Source organism: Cornus florida, unplaced genomic scaffold (assembly GCF_030987335.1).
Source record: "Cornus florida cultivar Cherokee Brave unplaced genomic scaffold, ASM3098733v1 CherokeeBrave_3.0.0_Hap2_Chr08, whole genome shotgun sequence".
Classification (NCBI taxonomy): Eukaryota; Viridiplantae; Streptophyta; class Magnoliopsida; order Cornales; family Cornaceae; genus Cornus; species Cornus florida.
Window position 1 is genome coordinate 39,516,082 of NW_026775578.1, and position 19,624 is coordinate 39,535,705.

The 19,624-nt window shown below is 34.6% G+C and overlaps 1 protein-coding gene across 1 annotated transcript; it reads right to left on the reverse strand.

Moving 5' to 3' along the window:
* Window positions 1–630: 630 nt before the first annotated feature.
* On the reverse strand, window positions 631–19,249 carry LOC132271411 (lysine--tRNA ligase, chloroplastic/mitochondrial). The gene is made up of 14 exons (XM_059772776.1): window positions 18,936–19,249; window positions 17,485–17,703; window positions 16,618–16,729; window positions 15,064–15,172; window positions 10,633–10,690; window positions 9,914–9,982; window positions 6,643–6,750; window positions 6,274–6,366; window positions 6,013–6,117; window positions 5,166–5,372; window positions 4,849–4,943; window positions 2,998–3,088; window positions 1,483–1,659; window positions 631–1,085 (listed from the first exon to the last, which is right to left on the reverse strand). Exons 1-14 carry the CDS (start codon window positions 19,209–19,211, stop codon window positions 993–995), a joined length of 1,812 nt encoding a protein of 603 aa, XP_059628759.1. The 5' UTR covers window positions 19,212–19,249; the 3' UTR covers window positions 631–992.
* Window positions 19,250–19,624: the final 375 nt, after the last annotated feature.

Below are 19,624 nucleotides of genomic sequence, written 5' to 3' on the forward strand. Positions count from 1 at the left end.
TGGTTTGGGTGCAGATGATTGTTGAATCAAGATCTTCTTTGAGTGATATTTTAGGTCATGCGCTAAATGTAAATCGATAATGTGACAATTTTAAATCGACAACACAACAATGTATAAAATAATCGTTAATGCAATAATTTTAAATCAACAGCATAACAATCCGTAAAATTCAATTTAATAATGCTGCAGCGCGACAAGAAGATGTAATAATTCTCAAATCCTTTGTGACATCATGAGTCCATAGATGTTGCATCTGTGATGTAGGCTACAATGATGTAGTGTGCTTCACTATCTAAAGTGCACTGGATGTCACCACAAATAAAATCATATCCTCACAAGCCCTTGAAAATTGCTCACTTTGAAATGGACACTTTTAATAGGCTGAGAGTGATTTAGGAGAAAAATGGTAAAGGCAACATTTGGTGTTCTATTGCATAAATGGTACGCCATTCATAATACAGATCATATATTAATAAAAAGTTATTTATTTTTTAGCAAAACCAAAAATATTAAATTAAAATAAAGTGAAATACTGGAGGAAGGATTTCCAAAATAGGTAAAATCATTACACAAATTTGATAATTCAACCATTTTGAATTCTCATTTGGCTGAATGTATCAAAAAAAAAAAATCTCCAAGCAAATAAATAAATATTATGTGTGCGTGTTTTCCTCAACATAGTACATTTTACAATAATGATCTCTTAACAAAAGTGCCTTTCATAAATAAAAATATATGTAAACAAATGGACAAAAATTTGCACTTCTAAATATGATCTTAAAAATGTAAAAATGCAGCAGTGGTCAAACTTGGCCATCTTCTGGTTGCATCTTTGTATCAAACAAGACATTGGTGGAAACAGCCACCTTAAAAAAAAAAAAATGCAACGACTCCTGCCGGCAGTAAAATCCTCTTCGAAAAAATTGGACGCATAATTGTGGCACTAAAACTCTCTTTACTTCAATACGATCCAATATACATTTGTTGTACACCTACTGCTGAAGTTTGAGCACCGGGAAAGCAATAACATCACGAATACTGGCAGAATTTGTGAGAAGCATTACTAGCCTGTCGATTCCAATACCCTGCAAATCAAGTCTTTTTTCATTAGTTTTTGTTTAGGAATATATATCACAATATCAAATGTGCATAAAAAGATTAATTTAATGCAATACCACAACTATCAAGAGTACTAGAAAGTTGCAAATAATTTAAGAATCATTAGCAATTTGTATGATCTGATATAATTTGTGGATTATTTGATATTAACAACATAACATCGAGGTATTATTACAAATAGAAAACCCAAAAATAGTGTGTGCAAATTCAAGTATAATCATATACAAATTAAGAATGCAGTATCTAAACAAGAAGAAATCAACTCAGACAAACCAAGTACTTGGTGTTGGTCTAATTTCTTAATAATTATCAAGGATGTCCTCTGCTATACTATTTGTAAAAGAAGAAACTAAATGACCGTACCATTCCTGAAGCGGGAGGCATTCCATATTCCAAAGCTGTTATGAAATCATCATCAAGAGACACTTCATACAAAACATCATCACCTCTCTTTCCTTCCTCTTCTGCAGAGTCCGTACTTGAAACTGCTTTGGCTCTCCTCTCATTATGCTGTCTCACTTGTTCTTCCAAGCGTCCTCTCTGACATCACTCAAATTAAGAGAGTTAGTGTTTTTTATGCTTTTGAATTAAAACCAACATACTAGCAGTTTTTCAAGATGCATTGTAAGAGGATCATGCTAAGAATAAAAGACAATAGGTGGTCAACCTGGTACTGGTGCTACAACAAAATTTAGTTTATTTTTTAAAAAAATTTCCTAGTTAACAAAATTAAATTTATGCTGTATTGATTTTAATATTAATTTTCCTTCCAAGGTTTTTCTAGGAAAAAGTATATTGTTCAATATTCCAGCCCACACCCAGATTCTTCACTTACAACAAGCATTTACATACGAGATTCACACTGACTGCTGAGTAGGAAACAAGAACAACTACTTCATATTGGCAGTTTAAAGTTACAAAACATTCCCTCCCTGATTATATAAACCTGCTTTTCTTTTGATGTTGCTTCTTTTTTATATATATTATTATATGCAACAGCTGTATCTATTTCAGTATATGGAAAGACTATGACCAAAATAAACAACAGAATTTCCAGAGTACTTCAATTTCCAGTTATTTGAACTTTCTCATTAAGAAATCAACTTGGCACAATTACTGATTGTTCTCTATGAAACACTGTAACAGGTATCCATTATTTCTATAAAAAAATAACTCTGACATATTTTTCAGGAATTATTTATATTTTGCTCCCCATTTAAGACAATAAATTTTATACCATGAAGCTTCATCGAAATTCATGTTTAATCAACAAGAGAGAGAGAAGGAGGAGGAGGAGGAGGAGGAGGAGGAGGAGGAGGAGGAGGAGGGGCATAAAGATTCACAACTCTATCAATACTGTAACCTAAGATGCCCGCGTGTTTTGGTAATTTTTGTAAGTTTGCAATGAGACCTAAACACAAATAGAAAATCTTGTAATTTTGCAAACTAATCACTTTGTGTAAAATATTTTTAAATGTTAGATTTGTCTCCAGCTTTCCTTCCCTATGCCCTACATAGGCAAGAGGTATATATACTGGGTAATGCATATTGCAAAATAAAAATATATATCAATATATAGACAATTGAGAGTGAACACACAACATGAATCCTCCCCCATCACAGTGGAAAAAGGCGTTGAACAATGAGCGAAATGAGGAAGAGAAATCTTCTGAATGGGTTAGTTCTATTATGCTTCAGGGGAAGACCATTTTGAAAATATTAGTACTTCAACTAGAATACCAACCTCAGCCAAAGGGATTCATCATTGCACTGATAAGACAATCCCTAATTAAGGACAGATTTATGAAATTAGGCTCTTTAATTATGAAGCAATACATGCTGACAGTAACCAAATTTAAATTTTGTAGTGATGCTTACCTGATCCACAGGGTCAGTCAATTCAGAGAATGCATTGGCTAGTTCACGACCGCATATGAATAATTCAAATCTCTCAGTCAAGCCAGCAAGCCTAAAGTGGAAGGAGTAAAGGTAAGATTAATGGAAGAGAAAAAAAAAAAAAAATACCCAATTTCTTTACTTCACACAATTCTTCACAAGCACAGAAAATGCATGTCATAACAGAATATTTGAAATTTTATCACCAAAGAACTAGCAGTGACATTAAACTGATAAGAACAAAATCCACATTTAATCTTTAGATAGTAGTAGTATTACCACCGAGCCTTTACCTCATGTGGTATCTCCTCCTTCCAAATGGAAGGTTAAGGGGTCAAGTCCCCTTGGAGGCAATAGTTGGTGACTCTGTGAGTTAGGTCTGTGTGTAACTTACCTACCCAAAAAAAAAAGGTGGGAATGGGGCAGAGATAAACATTTACACACTTGTAACATGCCAAAATAGTTGGAGCATTATTAGCTAATTCATATGGAGACTGATCTTCAGCCTTTCTCAATTAAAACATTAATAAATCATTATCTTTATAATGAACAAGTTCCCACTTCCCTCTTTACCTTCCAAATCCCCTTAGACATGAATCAACCTAAAAAGAACATAGCACGACTTGTTTCCTATATATATATATAGCTTTCACTATGCAACGATCCTTACTAGATTCATTATTATGCATACCCAAAAAGGAGCTTAAGAATAAATGGTAAAATAACTAGAAATTTTTGTATTTGTATATATAAAAAAAAAAAAAAAAAAAAAACAAATTAAGGGAAAATAACAAGAATTTCATGGATCACATATTCTTCTCTTTATCTATTAGTCATACAAAATGAGAAATAAAGGGACTAATCACAAAAAAAAAAAAAAAACACTCTTTGGGTAGCTACATATGCTACATTAGCATTCTAGGAAGCAAATCAACCGAGAATTGAGTTGTGTAACTGAAATTACATATAATTATGAGGTCCAGCCTTTTGTCATAACCTTGATTTGCTCTTTACACTCAAATTATACAACTACTATATATTTTTGTATTGCAGCATTCTTAATTTTAGGAGGAATGTCAATCTCCGCATACCATGAACTTCCACTACATGTAAATGAAATTGTTGATATTCACAATAAATTATCTGAGACTACAAAAGACCATCCCACTCAGACAAGATAGTTCCTTCAAAATTTCCATGTGATCGTTGTTTGAAGAATGATGCTTAGAACCCCATGTATTAAATCAAATCTAGGCATAGCCAAATGGACAATAAATGGAAAGCCAACTACAAAACATGTTGCTGCATGGAATATAGAACAGGCACCACCAGTCAAAGGGGGCTCTAAGATGCCAGAAATATAGTTGTGATGCATGGATAGAGACAAAACACAGAAGTTCTGAAGTTACATAGGATCTTATTCTTAAATGAAATTATATGGAAGCTTGGATTTAATCTAATCATTCATACATAAATAGCATGCAAACTACCTGCAACATTGCACCATATCTCTTGATTTAATTAGAGAGAATTTATGTACTTTATTCGTTGGCAGTAGAAGTGTACTTATTATCTGGTGCTAAAACACCAAATGTTCAAGTTAATGAATTGTAATTTGTATTTAGTTCTAAAAACATTAGGACAAGAGCATATAGAAATTCCAAATTTTCTATTCAAAATCCTCCTTGATTCGAGTTTCAATTAAGTTCTTTCTACTTGCTATGAATATATGTTTCAAGACATTCTTAGAAATAACAATTGTATATAAAGTGAAAACGTCACTACTGGGCAAGGGTATTACAGCCAAACCATTACTTGGAACAGATTCAGTACCTTCGATGTGGTTTTGCCAGAGGAGATATCTCAACAGGATAGTCCATGACAAATGTGGGTTGCAGCAGCTTGGGTTCTACCACTATCTCAAAAATCTGGATAAATGTTACAGAAGTAATACTTTAGCAGGAGCAGATAGAAGAGATGTTCAATCATAAAGGTCGGGGAAAAAAAATATATCAAAAGGAATTGCTCAGTAAGCATTCTAATATTTTGGAGCAATCTGCCTCCAAGTGGACAATAACCAAGTGCATTATATTCAAATTACATATATAAAATCAAAACTAGTATTTCCGAAGAAAGAAAAACAGATCAACCTCATTAAGCACATGGCCAACAGAGGGGCATGCTTCAATAGAAGATTTATCTTTATTATCAAGGCTAGTACCAAGCGCTCTAACAGCAACTTCTTTAGCAGCATTAAGATCATTGCCCAACTCAACAAAATCAATCCCAGTGTCTTCTTTTACAAGATTGTGCATGGTTTCCCTCCTCCAAGGCCGTGCTAGACATATCTCCTCTCCCTACACGGAAGCATTACAACAGCATTGACAGATTCCTAATCCTCGTCAAATAATGGTAAATCTGATACAATTATAATTGTTAAACATTTAATAAAAAATAACTAAATTACAAGAAAGAACATTACTCATTTGAGGTACATGTCATAACTAGCTACCATATTTCAAAAGCATCTTAAAATGAATACCCAAATGTTTATCCTTTTAGAGAATATAAATTTCAGCCAATTTGCGAAGCAACTTCAACATTAGAAAATCATATATTGTCAAGCACGCAGCAAGTCAATTAAAAAAAGGTAACAAATAGCACTAAGGTCTACTCATTTATTGCTCACTATGCACAATACGGTAATTGCAACTCCAGAGGGTTTTTTTTTTTTTTTTCCTAGTTAGACCTGATGCTTACCCACTTGAGCCAACCCCTTGGGTTAACTCTAGAAGTTTTGTTCATTGAAAACAAGTGAATGTGTTAAATGCTACATAATCTTAAGTGAACCATACTAACACTACTAAAATTTTAAATAGATCAGAGAGAACAAATTACCACTTGGTTCCTTAGTCCAATGTTTAAATCCATCCTAACTAGGAGATATTATGGGGTCAAACAGTGGTATCCACCATCCTTGGAGAGAACAAATTTTACCCGATAATCAATTGTAAGCTTCCCTTGAACTGCAAGAGCACATTGAGTCACAATTTCCTCCGCCATGTTGATCATGCTTTCGTAGTCTGAATATGCTTCATACATCTAAATCAAGCAAGACTAATACTAATCAATACCATTTTTAAATAGAAATAAAAAATCCTGCAAAGGAGAGTGCATCAACTGCATGAATCATGTCAATTGACACTTGCTTAACCTGTGTACTAGATTAAATGAAAGCAAAATAAAGAGGGATGTTACCTCTATAGTGGTAAATTCAGGATTATGGCGCGTTGAAATGCCTTCATTTCTGAATATTCGGCCCATCTCATATACTTTTTCAAATCCCCCAACCTGTCATTTGAAATGAGAGGTCTTATTTGAAAAAGGAAAAGAAATCATGCACAACAGGGCAACAAAATCTATTTATAATTGCTATTTTGATATACATTGCTTGGTGCAGTTGTTAAAACTCAGGCTACCAAGCGTGCAAATACAGCTTCAAGTCTCAGAACCTTTCTATTTGGATATAAAAACAAAGCTTCCATAAGATGGTTGAAGGACCAAAAATTACAATGATATATGTTCAAGCCAAAGCCTAAACTGAAGCTAGAGTGTGTGAATTCTCACCAGCATTCTCTTCAAATGGAGTTCAGTTGCAATTCTCAAATAAAGATCCCTTCCAAGTGAATTATGGTAAGTAACAAAAGGTCTAGCTTCTGCTCCACCAGCTGCTCCCTAGAAGACCAAACCAATTAAAAACCAAATAGCAATGAAAGACAATCTTCAGCGTTCCAAATATCAGATGTTTCACAAAACAAAGAAGATATGCAAGACATGCATTACATCAGCAAAGAACAGATCAGGTATTTCAGGCAAAAGATAGTATTAATAATATTATCTGTAGCAGCCTGATTAAGAAACAGAATGAGAAAACTTTATTAGTTTTACTAAAAAGACATGTGAAGAATAAAAATGCCTGATATTCAGCTCAGTTAATCATACAGTCAATCCATCAAATCGCTGTCATTTTCACTTGAGTTATCCATCATCATGTTTACAACTTGTATAATTCAGCAGCTTTACCTGTAAGATTCCCATATCCCGCACCACAACGTATTTTTCATCTTTTTTTTTTTCAAGATGGCAATTATTTACAGAGTCAAGCTACTATGTTTAGGTAACTCGACATACTGCAATTTATTACAATTTGGAAAGATAATCCTGAGCCAAGTGAGATATCTACTAAAACAATGTCATTAAAGACGTAATGAGCCAAATTGGTAAAGTATGCATGCCAGTTACATGAAATAATACAGTACCTAGGGATCAGAAAAAAGCCAAATTCGCTATAAAGTATTCCTTTATTTTTTTGGTGAATCTATAAAATATTCCTTTTGAAAAAGCTACATGCAGTAATTGATAAGTTTTATCTCCCATCCTCAATAAAAACAACTTCAATGTCCAAGTGGCCAACACTGAGCAATTGTCCTTCAGCCAATCAATTCGTTTCCGGAATTGGAAACTAATCCGTTTGACAACAAAGTTCAGAGTAGCTCAAAATCCAAGCCTGCTGCCTGCCTGCATTCAATTCAAGTTCACATCACCCAATAACTTTCTCATTTCACAAAATAATGGAGTGTGTTGTTTTTATTTCATATCTCCTCGCAAGCCAAATCCAATTTATATTGAAAAGTCACATCCTTTTATCATTATTTTTCCTTTTCTAAATTGAACTTAAAAAGTACAAAGTAAAAAAAATATGTCTTCTATTTCTCTTTGCTTCTTATCAAAAAACTGCACTTAGAACTACAAGGTTATTTTCATCTAAACGATCTAATTTTTTATAATTTCCAAATGATACACATTTAAGATAAAATATAAATCAATGAAGAAATGAAACAAACTTCAATGCCCATCTTAGGCTTACAAAGATCTTACATGCTCCTTTATTCATCTTTACTAGAGGCGGCATAAGTGTTTGCTAGGTTTAGGAAAAATAGCAAGCATTGGCTCTTAGTAAGTTGAGTTTCAAACAAGCACACATTTGAGGAACAGCGCATATCATGTAGATGTTTCTAGGTTTGACAATGTCACCATTATCATCATCATCATGTTTGCCTTGATCCAATTCAAACAGAATTAGGCAATTGAAATCTCCTCTTCTTCCACACTTTATGAGCTATGCGTCCTATTTATCTAATTTCTTGAGTTCATTTCTTTTTACTTCATGTTAGTTCTAGTCCGCTTCTTTGCCTCTTATATTATATTTTAACTATTTTTTCCCCATCAACTAGTCTACATGTATATGTCCATGCCACCTAAGTCCACTTTCTCCTATTTTATCACTAATAAGTGTCACTCCTAATTTTTTTTTCCTAACATGTAAATTATTAAGTTTCTTCTGATTAATCCTATTATCCATCTCATCATTCTCATTCCAATAACATGGATGCATTGTTTTATTTCTTTTCTAATACCTAGGATTTTACCTCATATAAGATAGCTAGCCTGATGATCATCCTGTAAGACTTCTCTTTGACATTACTTGATATCTTTTATCATGTGAGATGCCACTAGTCTCTCGTCATTTACCTAACCTATTCCTAACCTATTCTAATCCTACATCATCATCGATCTCTCCATCCTTTTGTATTATTGATCCTACATATCAAAAAGAATATTTTAAGTAATCCTTTGATCTTAAAAATTATTATCATTATATTGTCATTTTATTATTATTTATTGAATTTACATTCCATATATTCTAGTTTAGTCCTACCCATTTTGAAACTTCTTGGTCTAATGTATTTATCTAAATGTTTATTTTGGGCAAATCAAGCAAACCTCCCATGAGGTAAGGTCTAATTACACACAGTTCCTATTTGTCAAATTGATGTGGCAAATGACCATTCTAGCCCTTTGTAAAATTAGGGGAACCATGTATAATAAGGCCTTACCTCAGGGGAGGTTTGTGTAATTTTCCCCTTTTATTTTTATTGGTAGGGTTTTCTCAAGTGTGAACAACATCATCAACAAACAACATGCATCATGAAATGTCTCCTTGAACATCTTTCCTTATAACCATCTAAAAATATTGTTTACAAGTATGTGATTGCTACCACAACAAACAAAGCCTTTTACAACTATTTTTTTTATAAGACTAAGATTGTATAAAAAGGCGTTCAAAACCATTTTCCAACTATTTGGAGTCAGCTACATGAATCCTATTCTTCCATTCCGATTTAGCTAAGGCCATAACCTGAGTCAACCCACATATTATCATATTCTTCCATACTAACTCTACCCACGTCAACAATTATGTGCTTAAGAGTAAATCCTTATTAAAGTCCTGCTTTTTCAGGAACATCATTAATATCTCCACACAATGCAATAATGCATGTAAGCATATAATTCTACTCCATCAACTTTATACATAGCTTATAGATAATTTCAACAAAATTTAAGGAATTCATTTTCTTTGTAAGGCACACCAATTATATCTCTCTTCTATCATACAAACCTGAAAAGCCATATTTTGAGTTTATGAATTTTCATAAAATATTAGATTATTAACATTGATTTCTTATACTAATAATATGTAGAACACAATTAATTGTTACTTTATTAATACTTTTTTTTTTTTTGATAAGTTATTTTTACTTTAGTAATACTAATCGGTCATTAAAAAATCCAAAAACATATTATCAAAACATGTTAGTTGAGCACTGTTGCGAAGCTTCGTAGTAGTCTGACTTCAAGAAGAGAACAGTCCAGCTAAAAGCATAACAGAACATTCTATTTTTATTTTTCTGACCCCCATTTGATGAAACATGACAGATTATTAATTAAACAAATATTCAAAATGGAAATTCCATAAAATTAAAAGATTTATGCGAACCTGTAGGACTGGTGTTTCAACCTCAATAAAGCCAAAAGATTCCACTGTGTTGCGAATCTTCGATACGATCTACTGAAAACAAGGGCAATTTAGCACAGTGATCTTAGAAGAGGCGCACGCACCCGGGGGGGGGGGGGGGGGGGGGGGGGGGGGGGGGGGGGGGGCAGGGCGCGGAATTAAAGGAAAAAAGAATCAATATACGCATGCAGTAAACTGACAAGGTCAAAGGTTCATATCAAAACATTTTAAAATGGTACTTCTTCTCCATACAAATCTTTCTGTTCTCTCCGTCATTCCTCATTAGTCCTTTAGTAAGTGGATAGCATCATTGTTTACACCACCCCCCCCCCCCCCCGGCGACCGGGGATCCCAGCAAAACCCCAAATCAATTTTGCCACCACTGTTGTTTCAATTATTAGTCACTGTCAATCAGTCTCTCCAAAGATTCATAATATGACTCGTTAACAAAATAATAGGACAATTTGTGGAGTTTTAAATCTTGTCTTATCTTTATGTGTAGTTATAAAATATTTTTTTTTGCCACTCACCAAATATTATGGTCATATTAAACAGTTTTGTTAGCCAAAACATGCCATTGTTACCTAATTAATTCCAAGACTCTAGGATTATTCAGTCCTAATTCCATAAAAAAATATTATATTAGAAAGAAAAAAATTATAAACTTTTCAGAACCAAAAATAATAATGATGATGACCCACCTTTGCTCTTTTCCGGAATATATCAGCCACCTCAGGATTTGCAATCATATCTATATACCTACCAAAGAAAATTCAAGTACAGATGCAGTGGATATCAGCAAAAAACCAGTTTGCAGCCTCCAAAATTATCTGGCATCCAAATACAGATCTAGAGTTGCAAAACATAGAGAACAGAAGGAGATATTAGGAGCCAGTAGCAACAGAATATAAGGCAAAGATCTGTTTATAATATCGATGCCACAGTTAATTTATATTGCTCAACTATAAGATCCACTCAGTAATTGTTTGGTCATTTTACGATGCCACATTTATGATGTGTACGATGAAAATAGAGATAATTTCATGGATATAAAGTTACTAACACAAATCCCACTAGTAATTTGACTATTAACTACAATAATATGGTGATCCTATATGTGGATATAGCATCTCGAAGACCATGATATCTCTCCAAAATTAGACATTTCCCATCATCATTAAATTATAACATTTAATTTAATTTTTTATAAGTAAATGAAATTTTATAGAAAGCAGTAAGCACCAAAGTCAGTGTTCAACCCATGTATACAAGAGGTATGCATAAATAGTTACGTATAAATCTCCGAAAAATTCAGTAATAGAACATTTGGACATCAAAACAGCCTTACTAAGAAAAAATAAAATAAAAATGGAAGTGCATTGCCCGATGTGTGGTCCACCCACTCAGGCTGCTGGGAGTGGAAGACCAGAGACAAACCTAACCTTTTGCCTTATTTTACATAAAGTGCTCCACATATACAAATGCGAGCCATAACTCACAGCTTCCTAGTACTCCAAAGACACAAAAGCTACTCCAAGCAACCAACATTCTTTCCAACGATCCTGTATCAAAACCTCAACAAGGAGAATAAAAGGTTCCTTACATCCCAGAAAAAAGTCGCAATGGAGGAGAAGATGATCAACACTCTTCCCCATCCTTTTGCATATCCACATCATAAAGGCATGCTCTCTCTTCTTCATGGTTAGGATGGCTTCCTAACCGCGCTTACACAAAGAACCCCGCCTTCAAGAGGCATTAATGTGTGAAACCACTTTCCATTGTAACATCACATAATTTCCTCCAATCAATATTCCTACAGCAAAACCTAAGTATGAATCTCCCATGACAATCAATTTCTCACCTTATCGAATCTCTACCTCCCATCCACAGCAGCTGCATATAACAATGCAAACAAAACGAGCACATTCTCCACTTCGCAGCCTTAGAAATCGCTGAAAACCTTGAATTCCACACAACAACAGCCTTTCAGAGAATCATGTAATCAGGCAACTAATAAAGCATCTCTGTTCACCACCAAGTTACACATCATGCCAAAATCTAATCCTTTGACCATTCCTCACACTGAATAAAGATTTCGCAACATTTCATGATATCCAAACCCTAGGCCCATAAGACAAACTCACTGCATCGGAATATCAATCCCAAGCAGACATTAGTTTCAATCACCCTCTTCCACAATGAGACACTCTCAGCCCCATATCTCCACAACCATTTTCCCTAAAAGACCTTATTAAAACTTGTGTCGGGCATGTTAGGGATGTGTCAACCAAGTGTCCTAACAAAATTTATTTTTGGATTGTGAATGCATCCACGAGGTACCTAAAAATGTTTAGGAGTGCTTGTAAAGTGCCAGCCTTAGAAGTGTCTAACAAGGACTGAATGCCTCTGTAGAAGTGATTGTGCTTCTTAGACAACCCCAAATGGATCAAAGATAAGGAACCCCTTCCACCCCAATTAGCAGTCAAAAATCCATCATATCCACCACTTCCCCAACCAGAATGATCTCACTTTTCCAGGTCAACACATAAGCATAAATAGCCCCTCAAAGTGCAAAAGCAGACACCAGTGACACCTCGGCTGATCCTCATCCTTGACACAGAAAATAATCATGTCATCTACAAAGAGCAAGTGAGAAACAGAATAAAGGTGCCCCACTAACCAATCATAACGCCTCTAACATGCCCGGAGCCCGGAGCCCTATGTATAGTCTTGCTTAGAGGCTCCATAACAAAAGGACAGAAGAGGTGAAAAAAGGTTTCTCTACCTTGAACCTCTACTCCTAAGAAAGAATGCCTCCTGAGAAAACTTCACCAAAATATAAAATCTAACTGTCAAAATACATACCTGAATCCACATCCTCCATCTCCCATCAAAAATAATCTTGTCCAGAAGATGTAGTAAGAAACCCCTATGAACAGATCGTAGGCTGCTCAATATTTAGCCTTCATAAAGTCCCCTGTTTGCCACTTCTACACCAAACGTCAACACACTCACTAGCGATCAACAGCACATCTAAAATAACTCTAACAAAGTAAGAATATCCGGAAAAATACCTCCAATCACCTTTGAGGTCATAAGAATAAGACCTCAGTAATCAACTTCCAAAGAACTGCCCATCAAATTGGTTGGTTTGAAATCCTCAATATCCACGGTGTCCCATTTTTAGGGATCAATGCAAGAAATGAAGTAATTAAAAACCTTTTAAAACCTCCAACCTCAAACAAAGCATACAACAATGCCATAAAAGCCCCTCAAACCACTGACCATGGTTGCTGAAAGAAAACCGGTCATGTTGTCAGGGCATGACGCCTTATCATTATTACAAATCTTCTTACTCCCCCAATACATCATCTTTAGAAAAAGCCTTTCAAGCCTTTCCCTATCCTCCTTCCCAGTTGAAGCAAACAAACTGTCAAGAACCAGTCTCCTAACCCTCAAATAAAATGCAATTGACCACAAAAACCCACAATGCCATTTTAAATAACCCTCACTGGTTAGTTGCACCACTTCAACAAATATAAAGGCAGATATTGTTACCTCATTAGCACTGACAAATTTTGTAACAAAAGTTTGATTGTTGTCCTTAGTTTTATTTTTTATTTTTCAATGTTGGTTAAGGTAGTTAGGTTATGTCACCTCATGATCCAAGGATTTTTAAGATGAAAATTTGAAGATTGTGGTAAGGGTAACAAGGTATATTCACCTTTCAAGAACCTAACTCAACAATTATGGTTTTAATTTATACATTCATATCATTATCACGGCTAAAAAGCATCAGACATATAGAATGCAGGGACTATGAATAATTGATCCATTAATCGTCCCACTCTGCGAATGAACCCTGCGAAACTAAGTTCCTATGTTGTTTTATACCTAGTTGTCTAGTATCAAAAGCCTATACCTAAAAAAGAAAGGCCGGTCCATACTAAGCATAAAATCCATATTTTCTAAATTATGTATCTCCTATCAGACAATCTTCTTGAAATTGTTTTTTTCCTATTTGGTTGGAGCACCAAAAAGGGAGCCCTTTACCAAAGTCGAAACAAACTCGAGTTTCAAGCCATGTTCACTCAGACAGACATCCCCATTATGCCAAGTGAAGAGGAGGCTTCTTTAGCATTGTTAGATGGCTGGTTCGGAAACTCAGTCCCTTAACTCTTTATTTTCAGCCACGGAGAAGTCTGATGGGGTCAGTTTCTTATAGAATAAGGCAAGAGCCTGTAAGTTAGAGTCAATACACACTCCTACAATTCAAAAACAAGATACAAGAGAATTCTAGAATGCATATAAAGCATATAAGCAATCTAGATCAGCTTTTCTTTCTTTTCGGCATCTCAGTATATTGTGGATGGTGAGGATGGTGAGGAGTATTTGCAAGTATTGATTCATCAAACCTGAAGAGCTGCAAAGGAGATCAACACTGAAATCACACGAACAAAGATTAAGGAGCCGGACAACTCGTAGAGGAGATCAATCATAGGAAAGAGACATAGGCCACCCTGAGCTAGAACATCCGGTGTAAGATTGGATATACGGTAGCTTAGGTGATTTTATGGGTTTAAAATCTATTAGATCTGTATTACCTTTTTCTTATAGTGGATTTGAACTGTCTGGCCTAGGGTCTAATAGTGTTTCCCTATTCAGTTTTCTATGTAAATTTTGGCGTTTTGTGTGTCATTGTGTTCGTTTAAATTTATGTTCATTAAGCTACTTATTATTGCTTATAACTATAGAATTTAAAATTCAGTACTGTTAATTAAAGTTTTGGAAGACCCATTCAACCAACCCCCAAACCCAACCTCCAAACCCAACCTCTCTACGTTGTTAGGGACTTTAGCATACTTTGACATCTCAAAGCCTAAAGTGTTGGTCCTCCCAACAGATACAAGGTAAACAATGCTTCTACAAGAAGAATTTGCATCCATGAAAAATAAGATGCATATGTTATAGTTAGAACAATAATGAAACTGTTTCAAGATTCAAATGGGTTATCTGTCATTATCTAGACCAGTGAATTCCTGTAACAAAATAATTGCAATGTCTAGTCATCTCATAACATTATGCAGACACATGCATATCCAACAAAGAAGAAAAGAATAACAAAAGATCACCGTTGGCGATAGCGCTTATCCACGTCAGTTAGACCATGATATTTATCCGGAAGTGGGAGTAGAGATTTTGTAAGAATTGCAAATGAATTCAAGTTAACAGAAAGCTCCCCTGCAAAACAAATCAGGTAGAAAGATTGTCTAATCAGCATCTATATGCACTCATCGCGACATCATTCTTTTTCATTAAAAATCTCGCCAGGAAGGTCCACAAACGCCACCTAAAAAGAAATCCTCATCATTTGGAATTATGCAGCTGTTCATGCTAAAATATTTCAAGGACAAATTTATCAAGCTTGCAAGCCACACTAAGGTTTCTTACTTGTTTGAGTAATAAAAGGAATGGCTTTAAGACATGAATATTATGTTGCAGTTAGAGATACCAAATCCTATAACCATTATATTGCATTATTACTAAACTACCAGCCTTACCTAATAGAATATTAATAATTTAATTGCAATTAATGAAGTCAGATTATGTTGGCGGACTCTTCCTTGAGAGAGACAAGTTTGGGGAAGGAAGAGTTCCTCTTTTTCTCTTTTTATTTTTTTCTTCATTTTTTTTTTTATTTTATTTGGGCAAATCTGGAAGAGGAGTTCGGAGTTCCTAATTTACAAAAATGGCAAGATCTTAAACCTCCTTGTTTATGGCACAATGCCACGACCAAAACTCCAGTTCTAAATAGTTAAACTGATTTGATGGCCCTGCATGAACCACAATCCATCATGGTGAACCTTGAAACCAGGAGGCTTATCCCCACCACAGGTCATATCAACGGATTTATGAGGTGCACAGAGGGATCAAACTAACCCATCAGTTTGGGATCCAATTCGAGATTTTCCTTGGGAGGTATCTGAAAGGAATTGGAATGTAATAATATTGATTCATACAATTCATAAAGAGAAGATTCACTTCTTCTTTCCCAGTTTTCCATGACTGCAAAATAGGAAGTGTGAGGACCCAACTGTTTAGTGCATCATCAGACTCCAAGTTCTTTTTTTTCTCCCTCTGTTACTGAGTTTGTTCCCTTCACAACTTGCACATTTATCACTATTTTCAATTTTTTCTCACTACCAAAATAAATAAATACAAAAAATCATTGGGTGTCCGAACACTGAAAGTTGCTTTGGTTGGAGCATGTAAGAATCTACAGCAGGTGGATTAAGGATTCTAGTGATATGCATAATATTTCACAACAAACTTCATGTGTTCTGATTAATCAGAATGAAAAAGGTTTTAAACTTTCAGCTCACGGACTGATAGAAGAACCATGTATCTCCACAATTAGAAGATGATGCACACATCCAGATATGCATTTCAAAAATATTTTAAGGGATAAAATTTCATAGATACACTTGCATCTTTCTTTTCCACGATAAGCAACCAAAGCCAAGGAATACTACGAAAACAAAGAAACATTATTATATCTATCTTTTGATTCTTTTGTATTCTCCCAAACTATAAAATAAAAGGAAATATGAGAGTACCTATATAAACCCATATCCCACCAAGATAATCTTGATAAATAAATATAATGAAGGATCAGTATAGCTTACCCTTCTCTGTCCGCTTCACCGAGCCACTTGCACCCAGTATATCACCTATATCAACAAGTGTCTTTAACTTCTCAAATTGATCATTTATAAGCCTTTCCTTCTCACAGTAAAGCTAAAACCAAAAATAAATAATGTCAGCATATTGCCTTGCTCTATGAGAATTAGACAAGAAAGCCACGCTAAAAAAGAGAACCAAAAAAAAAATCCACAATGAATATAAGTTAGAAAATATAAAACATCACGGCTGAGTGATTTGCATTCAAAAAATGTCAGTTGATGATTATTAAATCAGTTTGCCTAATCTTGGCTCCTTCAAGCCCTTGTCATAAGATCAAGGAACTTGAAACTGAAGGACCCACAAAATTTAAAATAAAATATAATAAATAATAAACAAATAAAAAGAATTCATTAGAATAAAATCAACCAAATGACTATCTTCAAATGACCATCTTCAAAGTCAAAGTTGTATGAATTAACCCCAACTGCTATGCATCATAAAAACCATTGAATTTATCAAACTTTCTTCAGCCATATTAGACAGAGAAAAAGTAAACTATAACCAGAACCAACAGGCTCATTACCAATCTGATTAGTAGCCACTGAAAGAAGAAGAAAATCAGCTTTCAAATAAAGGTATGTGGTGGTTATTGCTTGCTTTGCTAAAGAATAGCACCAGTATTCAGTGGTTTAGTGGCATGAAGGATCTTAGCAAATTGATTTTCACCAAGAAAACACATACATAGTACTGCTACGAACAAGCACAATACCACTAAATCAATCTCACATCACATCTTGTGTTGGTGGAGGAGGTGGAGGAGGAAGGGAGGAGGCATAATCGAAAAAAAAAAAAAAAAGAAGGGGACTCACCTGAATTGTCCCTGAATCATCCCTCAAAGTCAAAAAAGCAAGCTTTCCAAAAGCTCTACGAGCCACAATTCTTCCTGCTACTGATACATGATCACTCTCGTTGTTGGACTCTTCACCGTTGCCCAGATGCCTATATATATCTTGCAGCTGATTAGCAGTATGAGTCCTATCCCACTTATATGCATAGGGCTCAAAACCCTTGCTCCTCAATTCTTCCACCTGTAAGACAAGCATGCTACCTTCCATTACACCAGATTCTATATTGTATCAATTCTCACAACAATTCATATGAAAACATAATTCCACATAAATAATTCTGCGTATCATATTTTATAAGAGAAAAAAGAATTGTACAATAATGTGTGCAATGTCTTCATTTTTTCCAACTAAAGAAAAAAAGTAAGTAGCACCAAAACAAAATTATGACTTCCAGTGTTAATGATATTCTAAAATAATTTAGGTAAGCCCCATATTAAAAACCGTGACTCTAATGACCTACTTCAGGCATACTCACTCCAACTTTACAATTTTCTGATACTTCTGTAATTACAAAAGACAAGGAACCAAGTAATAGTGGTGCTATGTAGTACATTCACCATAAAATACGAAGGCAAATATTAATTCAATATGCAGAACTCAGAATGAAGCTACAATTTACAGAGTACTTGGTAAATCAGCATTGTGAATTTTTGTGAGCATAATATGTGTCAGAATGTAGCATTGGAGAATGTCACAAGCAACAAAGACCTTTTTCACAACCTTGATTCCTTGAACTTGGAACTTAACATCTTTGAAGAGGTGGCACATAATATTTTTTAGCAATGCACCATTGCACCACTTCGGAAGCGATAGTCCCAAGTACCCTTCAATATAGTTCAACTAAGTACCACATTATTACTTTCCTCTTCCTAAAAGAAGAGACCTTGCCTCTTGTAACTATATATTCTTTTCCACTTTTGCACATTTATAAACCCATCAAAATATACACAATGTTATCTCATGATTTTCAATTTTCTTTAACCTATTATATTAAATTTAATAACAGAAATGTACACAGTGGTATGTCCGTTAATGGTAATTGCTTCCTCTACTGATTCCAATGTATTTTCTGCAACATTTTCAGATTAAAAATTCAAGTTATTATCCTTGCCCTCTGAACTCTAGTTGGAAAAAGACTTGAATTCCAATCAAAGTCTAACCCTTAACTATTTTAATCATTAACATATGGAAAAATTATATATCCAGCGGTAGTTATTGTAGAGGGCAAACGTCTTTGGTAATTATAGTTCTTTGAGGTTAGTGGAGTGGCAAATCTGAAAAAACTCAAATCAACTGTTGCTTTCAAAACAAATATATATATATATATATAATTCGTATATTAGCAATTGCATTGGTTCTTCGTGAAAAAAAAATACAAGAAGTGAGATTGAAAGAAGAATGCTGTCAGTTACTTTCTTGAGACGGATGGCGCGAACGGCGTCTCTGTCAGAGGTGGAAGACTGCGTCGCTGTAGTGGAAGAGGATCTGCGGTTCCGGCCGGGGAGTCTGTTGCCGCCGCCGGTGGTGGCGGTAGCGGAAGAGGGGGAGGGCGGAGAGGAGGAAGAAGAAGAGCAACATCTAACTATGAAAACCCTAGAAGTGGTTCGTCTGATAGGGCTTGAAGAAGCGAAATGGAAGAGGTGCTTCAGAGGCTGTGAGGATGCGCTAAGCACCTTCATCGCCTCCATTTCTGATTCTTTTGTGTGCTGTTTTACCTACTATATCCACATTATAATATGGAATATTTTTAAAAGATAAAATAATATTTGAATGATAAATTTAAAGTGCCAAAATTACTACATGCATACAAATGTTTTGTTTTTATGAAATATTTGTGTTTTTTTTTATATATAAAATGATAGTTTTATGATGTCACTTCTCTAAAAGGAAAATAGAGATAATTTCTTTGTAAATCCTTTTTCATTACCCTCATAATATTTTTATCTTTTAATCATAAAGTTAATAAATTTGATGATTATAGTTGTTAAATATTTTATTATATTGAAATTCTTTTTTTTTTTTTTTCTAAATCCAACTGGAATATATGTAGAATTGTATCAAGGTACATAACTTTATATATTCGAAGTCATGGAGGGTGGGT

Coding starts and splice junctions, on each gene's coding strand:
- LOC132271411 (XM_059772776.1), bottom strand. CDS start 19,211: ATGGAGGCGATGAAGGTGCTTAGCGCATCCTCACAGCCTCTGAAGCAC. Junction 10,691..15,063: donor GATAAGCGCTATCGCCAACG/GTGATCTTTTGT, acceptor TTTCTTTGGTAG/GTATATAGATATGATTGCAA. Junction 6,751..9,913: donor TTGAAACACCAGTCCTACAG/GTTCGCATAAAT, acceptor TTGGTCTTCTAG/GGAGCAGCTGGTGGAGCAGA.